This window comes from Meriones unguiculatus, chromosome 6 (genome assembly GCF_030254825.1).
Source record: "Meriones unguiculatus strain TT.TT164.6M chromosome 6, Bangor_MerUng_6.1, whole genome shotgun sequence".
Taxonomy (NCBI): domain Eukaryota; kingdom Metazoa; phylum Chordata; class Mammalia; order Rodentia; family Muridae; genus Meriones; species Meriones unguiculatus.
Window position 1 is genome coordinate 53,108,877 of NC_083354.1, and position 12,430 is coordinate 53,121,306.

The 12,430-nt window shown below is 44.1% G+C and overlaps 1 protein-coding gene across 2 annotated transcripts in view; it reads left to right on the forward strand.

The window, feature by feature from the left end:
- Clstn2 (calsyntenin 2) overlaps positions 1 to 12,430 on the forward strand; it is a 583,465-nt gene that overhangs the window by 537,617 nt on the left and 33,418 nt on the right. For both annotated transcript variants that reach the window (XM_060385459.1, XM_060385458.1), the window contains exon 9: positions 6,499 to 6,661. In XM_060385459.1, the coding sequence (XP_060241442.1) occupies positions 6,499 to 6,661 (163 nt within the window). The remainder of the gene's footprint in view (positions 1 to 6,498; positions 6,662 to 12,430) is intronic.

Here is a 12,430-nt window from a genome sequence, read left to right on the forward strand (position 1 = left end):
ACCAATCCAGTTCTCTTCCTTCCTGTATATACTTAACTGTTTGAATTTGTCTCTCCAAGGGCCCTCTGGGCTTTACAGATGCATTTTAAGTTAGTTTCTGAGTTCAGGGCTTCTATTCTGTATCAGCGGTCTGTGCCTGGACCTGATGCCCATGCCATAGAGCAAGCCTAGGAGACAAAGTACTTGGCTGGCTTGCACCCTTCAGCCCTAGGTCAGCAGAAGTGTTTGTCCTGGGATACAGGCTTCAAGCTGTGCCCCCTTCACAGTACAAACTCCATGTAACCATTCCAGCTCAAGTCCACTCTTTTGCAGAGGTCCAAGGACCTAAATGCCTGTTCTCTCACTGAGGCTTTTTGAGGTCCTACTGATGGGATAGAGAAGAGCCTCAGCATCCATAAGTTTCAATTCTCATCTCTAATTTCTTTGTGTTTGAAGTCTGAAGGGCTTTCTTTCCAGGTCTCTTACTTTTGTTTCTTTGTTTTACTGCTGCCATTACATTTTATCCAGCTTCTCAGTACACTTTGGAAGAGGAAAGACTAGAAATATGTGCTGAGCATTGTAGGTGCCTTCACTGAATTCAAACAACAACCCCACAAGTGATGCCGTTATCATCCCTCTCACTTAACCGATACAGCAGCAAAGAACTGAGAAGACTTTTCTCCCCACGTTCAGAACAGAAATCTTAAGAAATTAATAATTTAAAGAAAACAGCTGTGCTCCTCAACCAGTTACCCCAGAACCCCAGACTCAGTCTACATGGACTCTCTCCTGCTCCTTTATTTTGCTTCCTTGCCCATCTCATTTTGTGGCTCCCACCAGCCCACATTTAGATCATTCCATTGCTACAGACTCCTCCATGGCTCAAGCATCTCCATCTTTGCTAACTGCCCCATGTCTGCCTTTTCAGTCAGTTATCCCTCTCTCTACTCTTTGCCCTCTCTAGCAGGTATGGCAGGTGCTGAGTAGGGCTGGGGTACTGAGTGATGGAGAGGGGAGAAGACTAGGTAGAAACATCAGATCAAGACAATAAATTAGCCAGCGAGTCTAAAGCAGCGTGGAGTGTGGTGACAGATCACATGAGACAGGACACAGAGAACATGTTTAGGCTGGCATGGGAGGGGGGGCACTGCTGAGCCCATTTTGGGACACAGTGCCTTTGAAGTGTTTATAGCGTCTCCAGGTGAGGCTGTTCGAGGATGATCTGACTTGTGATCCCACTGTCCGGCAGCTTCTCTGGTCAAGGTCCTGGTGTGATCGAACGTGATGCACAAGCGCTGCCATTGTGTGAAGTGAAAGGACAGGAAGGTGAACGTGGAAGCCCATCGTGGCCTGAGTGTCACGTCCAACTCCCACTATGTTTACAAGCTCCTTGTGATAGGAAGCCATGTCAATTCTTTCACTCTCTTTTCAAACGGTCCCTGGAACAGAATCGATCCTCCTGTCCTAGCAGAGAACTGGGTGGCCTAAGCAAGAATATGGAAAGCTGCTTCCAAATGGAAAGCATGTTCCAAGATTGATTGTTGCTATGATTGCTAACTCCTCCCCCACCCAGAGACCGCCAGACTTCCAGCTGCCTACAGAATAAAGGCAACTCAGGTCCTCAATCCGACAGCCCCAAAGGATGTTTGCAGCCTCATCTCACACTCCTCACCTCCCTCAAACACATTTTGTCCTACCCTAATCTGCATCTATGCCTGCTGTCTCTCATCTCCCTAATACATCACACACACACACACACACACACACACACACACACACACACACAAACACCACAGGCTTTCTTTCCTGGCACCTTTCACAAACCTAGGATGACTATGCATTCCAGGTTGTTAGAAGCCTTTTATCAATACCTCAGTTGGACCAGAAGCACCAGCTAGGTTTTGGGGGTTATTTTCCACAAAATGGGCTATGTTTTTTGCAAGTCTCTACAGAAATGACTGACTGAAAGAATTAGACTCTGTATGTTGCCAAAATGGCACCTCCAACAGTGGGGGGAAAATGACCGATTACAGAAATAAGAGGTTTCTGCTTCATTTGCCTGAAATTTATTCTTACTTTCTATGCCCAATGAAACCTTAACAGGCCTGCAGAATTCACCCTAAATTCTACTTTCTCCCAGCTGGAAACATTTCTCCATTCTCTGGAACCTTGAAGTGCTCCACACCTGAGTTACAGCACTTATTTCAATTCCCATTATATTGGAATATTTTTTTATGTGGTTTTCTTACTCCCCCCTCCCTCTCCATTAGATTGAAACCCCTGAAGGCAACGAATCTGTTTCATGAGCTCTGCTCTCTCTTGAAATCTCAATAGACATAGTAATTGACACAGAAGTTGGCAAATCAGTATGTCACATACTGAATAGCGGCAAAAAAAAAAAAATGGTTTAATGGAGAAACTAAGTCAGAACTTCCAACCTAGTCCTTGATGTGGTATTTGAATCAGGCTTTCAGCACCTGTAAAGAGAATCTTCCAGTCTCTGGATCTCTGGCCTTTTTTCACTTACCGTGTAAAGAGCAGCTATAGCCACCTAACATAGAATCGCATCTGCAGATGATCTGAGAAGGTGGCTTTGTCTATGTCATGCCTTGGGCATCCATTCAGGGGGCATCGTGGGACAGGTATCAAGCCAGTTAGGTTTGCCAGTGATTCACAGAAAGCTAAGAATTAAAGATTGTCTCTCCCCTAAGGAAAGGTCACTTTGCCTAGTTTCCTTGTCTTGATTGACCTATGTGGCAGTACTTCTATTTCTGCTGCACCCTGGCTCGATCATTTTTCAATTATAGTTTGTCCCTGCCATTCTAGCTAAGGGTCAATGTGGGTCTCTTCCTGATCATAGATCCACATTTATGAAACTCTAATTAGGCATTTCCTTCAGCTGCTGACATAGCTCATTGGGACACGTATGCAGCCAAAAGCTTAGTATGAACTAAAAGACTGTTTGGATGCCCAATTAAGAGCTCAGGATCACAGTTCTGCTTATTCCTCTAAGCCTTGGCCTCTCCTCACACAGATAGTAGTCTCTGTTTTGATTTGGAAACACATAATTTGTGTTATCTTCTGTGACTCATTACAAAAAGGAGACAAGATGTGTTCCTTTACAAATTTCTAGGATTTTGCTCTTTTTTTTTTTTCTTAATGTGGCAATAACATAATACAGGAGCCTTCTTAGATTTCATGGATAAAAGAATAAGGAGTTACAATATTTTGCTGGAAAAAAAATCACTCTATGTATCAAGAACCTTAAAAATAGCTATACTATCTAAGCCATTAAATCCCCTTCCAGGAAGGATGCAATCAGAAATGGAGACAAATATTTATGCCCCAAATAAATGATTATAGCATCATTTGTAATTGCTGTTATAAGATGAATCTGATAATGAGAGGACAGATAAGTATATTATAGGATATCCATATCACATCATATGGCCATTTACAATGGGGTTTGTGAAGTTATTATTTCAATGCCAACGTTAACTGATACATGGAAACTTTCAAATAGTTAAACAGTGTGATCCAAACAGGGCTTTCATGGCTGTTGTTTCTAGGGATATTTATATGAACACTATAAATATAAATGTTCCCATCTCCTAGGTTGAAAGCATATTTGAGGCTGCTGGGAGCCTTGGATATGCTAATGAGGGTGGGAAATCCCCTCTACCCCCATTAGGAGGCTCAGCTCAGGACACAGGCTCACTGTTTCGTGAGAGGCATCCTGGAAGCTGCCTGTCAACGAAGCACCATTCAGCAGAACTGTAGGAAATGCATCCAGGACAAACTGCAATGTTGGGAAGGGCTGTGCTGCTCTTACGCTGTAAAACGGTTCTGACTGTTCCTCAGAAATTGAGTGTTGAGAATTAAGACCAGAGGACCATTCTCCTTCCTCTTCAGCAATCACAGGATAGGATAGGATTGGCTGAAGCTCGTGGGCTCAACCTGCCCTGTGCACAGAAAGGATGGCGCAGTGAGTGTAGCGATGGAACCCAGGACAGGGAGACCTCCTCTGCTACCTAAAAGTCTATCCCTGACAGCGTGATTTCCATGGGGAGGACTCGTATCCAGGAATACTTCACTAGCTCCCTGGACTTGGCCGGAATCTTCTTGGAATATGCCCAGGATGTAAACCATTTTCTAGCTTTCTTCTGATGCCTGGCTATCCTTGACTTCAACTCCAGACACAGGGTGCATTGAGATCCCTTGGGTTGGGTGCTTCATTCAGATACTCCCCTTGGTTCGTAACTCTTCCAAAAGGCCTAGACTCTGTCTTCTGGTCTCCCTGTGCACTACTCCTACGACCTAGGAGCACCCCCTTCAGTCACAGGCTCAACCCCAAATCTCAGCATCCAAATACGCTGGCGTGATCCAGAACATCAATATGGTAGGGAGTGTAAACTGAGTCAAGGGCTCTCACTGAATTCAACAAGACATTGGAATGAACTGCCTGGCCCCTTCCTGCTTGCCTACTAAAACCCCTAAAATATTCATCAGGCTTTATCAGACTAACAGGCTTCAAAAGGAGTAATTTTCTGAGACATGAGATGGGACAATATAAAAAGAACATTAAGGGAAAATTTCTTATTCCAAAATGAAAGGGAAAAAGATCATTTAGCATCCCTGTTGGTGTTATCTATTCATGAGAAACAGCACATTTAATCCAGTGCGGGATGGAGGGGGGTGCTTTGATGCCCACACCTTGGGGTCACCTTCATGTAGAACTCATCAGCCTCCCCTGCCATCTGTGGTGGGGGTGAAGAAGAGTGGATGACAGAGATGAGAGACATTTCAGAGGAACCCATGGGGTGCAGGGGGAGAGGGGAGGAGACCAAACACAAAGGAGAGAGCCCATGCCTGCACAGGAGGAAGGAAACACTATTCGCTAGTCCCGCTGGGTTCCTGCCTCCCTTCCCACGTTTTTGTTAGCGATTGTACAGTGTGAGTTTTGTCTCTTGGGTCAAAAACTGTGACTACTCACATAATCAGTTACTTTGGCATAACTGTAACCAAATACCTGAAAGGAGGAGAGAGCTACTCTTGCTCATTGTTTCAGAGATGTCAGCCCATCTTAGCAGAGAGGGAATGGCAGATCAGAGCCATCTCTGGTTGTCAGGAAACACAGAAAGAGCATAGGAGATGTCCAGGGTGAGATACAGTCCCAATTACACCCTCGTAGTAACTCCTTCCTCCAATCCCTAGCTTTCACTATCTCCTACTATTATGGTCACATTATGAATCCATTAAGGGATTAATTCACTCATTAGGTTAGAGCCATATGGAAGCAATCACCCCTAGAAAGGTCCTCATGGACATGCCAGAGCTGTACTCTACTGATTCCCTATGTGTTCCTCAACCCAGTCAAGCCACCCTTCCTTGCTTCTACAATCCGTTAATGCTATTTCTCAATCCTGAGAAAGAACAGGATCCCTGGGTATGGCAGGTTGTGAAAGGACCTACGTGAAGAGTATATAGTTCCCAGTACAGGCCAGAAGGCTACATTTGTGGCCTTTCTCTATTTCCCCAGGTGCACTAAGGTGGAAGAAGGCAGAGTCTTGCTAGAAAGTCTGTCTCCCTTGGGGTTTATTTTCCTTGAACTGGAAGGGCCGGGGCTTCTCTGATGCTTAACACAGAATCAATGGGATTCAGGGGGTCAAATTTCTTGCATTTCCTGCTTTTCCTCTTTCTGAGTCTGTCTTTCATCATCCTCTCTTCTCTCCTCATTTATTTTACTCGTTAGCTTTCCTTTCATTGTAGCTCTATTCTTGATACAGCTCCATCTAGCTAAAACTTAGGAAAATGTTTTCAATCGTACTTTTTTTTTTAATATACTGAAGAAGTGCAGGAGATGGCATTCAAAGTAATTTAAGCTGACACTCCTAACTGCCCAACAAAAAAGTGTGAGCCTAACTAAGGCAGGTGGCAATTACATGAACAAGATGTTCATTCTGCCCATTGTCGAATGCAGTCTGCCCTCTGTGCCTAAAGGTTCTACATCCGTGAATCTACCCAGCTGAGGAATCTCTCCCACACTGTATATGAGTAGGCTTTTCCTTTTCTTGTGGATAGTCCCGAAGCAATACAGCTGAGCAATTATTTAAAGAACTTACATTGCATTGGGTATCATAAGTAATATAGACTTGATTTAAAGTACACAGGAGGATATGCATATGTTGCATGCAAATGCAGTGTCATTTTATAGAAGGAACTTGAGCATCTGCAGATTTGAAACTCAGATTAGTTCCTGGAGCCAAACATGTACTGGAGTCTAACAGTATTCAGCAGATGACTGGACCCTCTTGTACTATTCTTCCCATTGTGTTTGATAACCTCAGTGTGTGATTTATGTCAAAACTATGTTCTTTGAGTCTCTGGGGGTAATAATTGTTGACCCCCAAAACTTCTTCCTCTCCCTTCAGAATAAGATTTTAAAGGGCTGTTTGGCGATGCATTGTAGATTGAATTTTAAGTGTTGCTTCTCTGTGTGTGTTCTTTCTCCCCCATTAGATCTGTGACAAAGAGTGGCATTACTATGTCATCAATGTGGAGTTTCCTGTGGTCACCCTGTACATGGATGGAGCAACCTATGAACCATACCTGGTGACCAATGACTGGCCCATCCACCCATCTCATATCGCCATGCAGCTTACTGTCGGCGCCTGTTGGCAAGGTAACCCTAAGCGGAGATCTCTTTCAACTTTTTGCACTGTCCATGGGAGATATTGATAGAGAAAAAAGAAGAACAAGTATCATGAAAGCTAGCCAGAAAAACAAGGGGGCTTATAAAAGGAAGCATTAATTGAGACAGTAGCCCTAAGTAATAATAGAACACCTGGCTGGAGAACGGATTTTCACCTTACATCCACCTAGACAAGCTCATGGTTGCTGCTGAGTTACCGAGGCTATTTATTATTCTGGAATCTTAACTGGCTCCACGCTGTGGCTGCATATAGGAAGGGTTGAATACAGAGTCTCTGATTGAAATTGTCAGTTGTCTCAAGGCTACCTGGAAACCAGGGATCTCATTATTACTCAAGTGTCCAAGCCCCTGGCCTCTATATGCTCAGGGCACGAGAAGCACATTGTCCAAAGGCCGTGACGTCTTAGAGGTCACCCTCAGGGTGTGCTCATTCCTCAGTCCTGAGCCTTGCTTAAGCCCTGTCCCTCACCTCTTAGGACAAAGGCCTTTGATCATCACCCATGGCGTGGTCTGTTTTTTCCACTGTTCCTTACCCATGCCTCTCATCTAATCCCCTCGACCAACTCTGTTTCCGTTTTGGAAATGCGCAAAGGAGTTTTCAATGTACACAGTCTTCTCTCAGCTCAGCTGGAGTCTATTTCTTCTCCCATAAGTACTGGGCGTTCTTTGAAGCCCAGTGGGGGGATGAGGATGCTCCCAAGCAGGCAGATAGCACCCTGAGGAAGACCCAACCTTGTTTTGATAGATTCTGTGAAAGATTCCAAAGTAACTTTAGCCATTTGCCACAGGACGATGAGGGAAAAGGTCACTTAATGCAACTATCCCTCAGTATGTACAAGAAATTGTTTCCTACATCTCACATACACACCAATGACTTGCTCAGGCCTACTTAAAGTGACATTGTTCTTATATACTTTAAATCTTCTTGATTATCCATGGCTCACCAAGCAACACAAATACTGGGAAAATGGTTGTCTTGCCACATTGTTTAATAATCTTAAATCTCTGCACCTATGAAGTGAACATAGTTTTTAAGGATATATTTTGAGCCACGTGTGAAATCCAGAGGCCAAACACATAATAATCTGCTCTCTGTGAAGCAGTTGACCCAGGAGTGATTTAGGGGATACACAAGTCCCTGCAGGCTGAATAAAGAGTAATTCCAGACAGTTTCATGAGACAAAATAGAGAAAAGGGAGAATCAGTAAACACTGTGAGACCTGGGAAGCAAAAGCCAGGGAGCAGATACAGGTGAGGGAGGGAGGAAGATGGTTGCTCCTGAGCCATGGCTAGCCATGCCATGTGTGACATGTTTCACCTAAGAGTGGCAAGCCTTGTTTACCATTTTTACAGGATTTAAGGATGAGAGTCTTTGCAGTAGTATAGACTCCCACAGGCTACCAGGGGCAGGCTACTGTGCCTCATGGCAGGGATCCATGGCAGGCACTAACTTAGATGTTGAACAGCTGGACACAGCTGTGCTGAAGTGGGGGTCTTGGTGTGGCTCAGTGTCCCAGCCAGATACCAGCATGGGTATTATTGAACACACCCTGGAGAATACCTATAAGAAGAGACGCTCGCTCAGCGATATGTCCTTCTACAGACTTTACTATGATTCCTTCCTGGTTGCCCTCAGAGATCCCATCTGGGTTGTTGTCACTCCAAACCTGCAGCCAGCCCCTGCTTAGGCAAGTCAGTTACAGCCACTTCTCCCCAAGTATATGCTTGACACTTGGGGTGGGAAAACAGACCCGCCAAATCAAAACTGCGTCTGCAAATAATTAAGATGATCCCTGGATCGCTTGGAATGGGCTGGTGTCCCGCAGTGGCAAGCGTGCTCTGATTCTTCGTTAATTGGTCCTTGTGTCTCGGTATTCCTTACCAATCTCTTCTCTGCTTTAGCACCAGTGTGGGGCTCAAGCAAGTGCAGCAGCCACCGAGAAGCTGATACGTATTGACACAGATGCTACAAACTCTCTACTTTCTGTAGCCTTATCATTGCAAACCACAAAAGCCTGTCCTCCTCTTACTAACGGGCCATCTACTTCTTTAATTTTCCAAGAAGCAACAGAAAGAGAGAATCCTTGGAGTCAGAAGAGCTTGAGTTTGAGTGACATCCCAGCCTCACCCCTTGCTAGCTAGAGTTGCACAGGATCTTAATTCCTCTGTGTCCCACAGGACTCTTCTTTCTGAGCTATTTGCTCTCATTTTTTTTTCTAATTTCCACCTATGAGAAGAGATATGATAGTTGTCTGTATCTGCCTTATTTTTCTTACTATGTTCTCCAGTTCTATCTGTTTTCCTGCAAATAGCATGATTTCATTCCTCATTGCCCTAAATAAATACTCCAATGTGTGTGCTCCTTATATAGTTTATCTTTTCCTGGGCACCTAGATTAATTCTGCATCTTAATTACCGTAAATAGTGCTAAACATAGGTTTGCAAGTTTGTGTACTGATTTCGGTTTCTGTAGATGTATATGTCCCAGAGTAATACAGCTAGATTATAAAAATTAATTTGCTTTACTCTGACAGCTAAAGTTATTTACCAGCCATTTGTAGTATTTCTTTTGAGCAGTATCTTTTCAGATCATTTGACAAATTTTTGGATGAAATTATTTGTTCTTTTGAGTTCTTTATATGTTCTGGACATTAATCCCCTGTCAGATGGTTAGCTAGCAGATATTTTCTTTTGTGTAGGTTGTTTCTCCACCACCCTCCCCCTTGCTTTGCAGAGGCTTTTTAATTTGATGTAATCCCATTTGTCAGTTCTGGCTTCTGTTTGCTGGGCTATTGGAGTCCTCTTCAGAAAAATCTTTGTCTGTGCGATTATCTTGAATATTTCTGTACATTTTCTTCTAGCAGTTCAGAGTTTTGAGCCTTTGTTTCATTTTGGTTGACTTTTTAATGCAGAATGATCAATAATGGAGAATCTTGGTTGAATGTACTCCATGAAGTAATTTACTCCGTCTTTCCAAGCACTGTTTGTTGAGCAGGCTGGTCCTTTGCTGAGAATGAGATGGCTATGAGTGTCTGAATTTATCTCTAGGTCCTGTATCCTGTTCCCTTTGGTCTCTGTGTCTAGTTTCATACTGAGTTCATGCTATTTTGTTCCCATGGCTCTGATATGATTTGGCACACAGTGTTATGAAGAAGCCAGCATCATCTCTGTGGTTCTGCATTTCTAATCTCCAAGTTATCCAATAAGAGCAGAGCCTGCCTCTCAAGGTTCCACGAGGATTTCATGTGCTTGGCATGTCTCATGTGAATGAATGTGTCACTTTAACATATTTTCTAGTCTTTCTCCACCTTCCTTTCCCTCTCTTTTATCTAAATCTGGCATAATAGGCAATCTACAAGAACTAGGCCTACTCTAACATCTGTGGCCTTAACTCTCCTAAGGCTTCCTACATTCTCTCACTTTCTTCACCTCTCCTAGGACCATCCCTTATACACAGACTCTGCCTTCCCAAGACCCATGCATAATTCAAAAAGAAGGCTGGGGAACAGTCCATCAGAAGAAAAATTTTGAAAGACAGGGATTGAAAAGCAGTCAGAAACATGATCCTGCAGCTTTGGAGGACACGGAGAAAACTTGGGTACTTTCCCTGTGAGGAATGACCACACACTAGCAAGATTTCCCCCAAATCTTACTCTTTAAAATATAGAATGAGTAAGGCCTCACAAAGAAGAGGAGAAACGAGAGCACAGGGGGCAAGAACAGGCTCAGGTCTCCCTAGCACTGCAGCATTCATGGCCCAGGAGGGTTGGAGAAGAGGATGAGGAAAGGGGTTGAAATTAAGTCTCAGGACACTCTGATTCCTGGTTAAGGAATCTGGATTTCTATGAATTCCCAAACTCTTCTAGGAGCCACATTTCTGTCTGCATGTGACATATAGAAAGTTCTTCTAGTGAGATGCAGTGCTGTGAAACTAGTGGCCTGCGGAGCAGGCCTTATTTCCACAGTTCTCATCCTTCTACTGTCCGCTTACATACATAGCACAAAGTCCTGTATGTGCCCCTCTAATTTGCCTTGGGCTTGCAAACATGGGGACCTTTTCTGGTGCTTCTGAGGTTGGCTGGGGAACTTGTGCTCATTGTGAAATTTCCAGTTGGGGTTGGACAAAGTGAATAGAAAGTGATTTAATAGATGCTTATGTGTTGGGTTCTCCTGGGAGCCGGCTCCAGTACCATTGCTGGTCTGTGTTCTACAGACCAAATTAGCCCACTGTGTCCTGTTAGTGGATTTGAAAGCCATGCAATCAGCAGAACTTCATTTTCACTGGTATTTTTCCAGTAATTAAAAAAATGAGACTTCATTTACACTTACGAAACGTTGCCAGAGAGGCCTAGCGCATGCAGCCAGGAAAGTCTTTGACTCCTTCATTCGCAGTAACAAATTCCAATGAGCATAGCACCAGCTCTGGCCAGGGCCTTCTGGCTGTGCCACTTCATGATGCATAGCATCACAAAGGTGAAAGAATAGGCAAGCAGAAAAGTTGCCACAGCAAAACTCCAACCCAAAGCACTGGAAGAGGCCAGTCTTGTGATTATCTACTAGACCTCAACATTGCCATTCTGGGAATCAAGCTCCTAACCTGTGAACCTAAGGATGAAAAACTCAAACCAAAGCAAGACACAATATGGCAGATCATTTAGAGACTAAGCCAATTTCTTTTCCTTAGGATTTTACTTGCAAGAACAACATGTCGAGTCAATTGAGTTTGATTTCAAATACTATGAAAAATCAGCTTAGCCTCATCTGCTTAGTTCCTGGACAACTACATCGGACCTGACTTACCCAGGTCCTGTAGGCAATTTGTGCAGGGAGGTAAGTCAGAGGGCTGCCAGTTCATGACAGTGTCTTGCAGGGTCTTGAGGTTTGCAGAACATGCCACAGAATGCAGCAGGCCAAGGCACCTATCATTTACTAAACCAGAGCGTCTCTGACTTCCCACTTGTGTGTTAGGCATCTGACGGAGGGGTGGTCTTTAGTCAGTGGCTGCCTGTGTGAAATCTGTTGAGGCACACTCAGGAAAATTTCATCTTGGTCCTTGTCTGATTGCCATTCTGATTGTATTTCACATAGGCGCCTCCGCCTGTGGCTCCTTTCTCTAACCCCTAGCTCTGCCAAGACATTCTCCTGCAGTGCAGGGAATCCTGGCCTTTCTAAGATATAATCTTGGGTGAGGAAGACTTGCATTCCATTCCGGACCCTATCTTTGCTGTGTCCTATCCCCCACTTAACAAGACAACGGGAGATAGAGAAGACACTTCTTCTAAAAAAAATAGAGGCTGAATAGGGACAGATATTAAACACTCATTGGAGCTTTGAAGTGAAGAAGGAGCAAAGACTGGCCTCAAAGGAATCAAAAGGCAGACATAGCCAGAGGGCTGTAATCAGTGGCTTGCGAGCCTACATGTGCAACTGGAGCCACACGCAGCCCTGAGATTGGTTGTACATTTTCAGGTCATTTTTTTTTCCCCTGCCAGATTCTACCATTGGTGCAGACACTTAGACTGCACCGCTCCACTTAATGAGCTTGGTCTAATTTAATACAGATTTATCTTAATAAAGGCAGCGTTCACGTTATTCTCCATCCCTCGGGGGTCTCAGATTCTGAAAAAAAAAAAAAAAAGAAAGCACTCTCTAGCACAGAGTGTTTTCTATCCAGACAGCATCCCCCAAGGAGTCCAAACAGAACTTCCTTTTCACAGGATACCCCTTCTACAAAGAGGC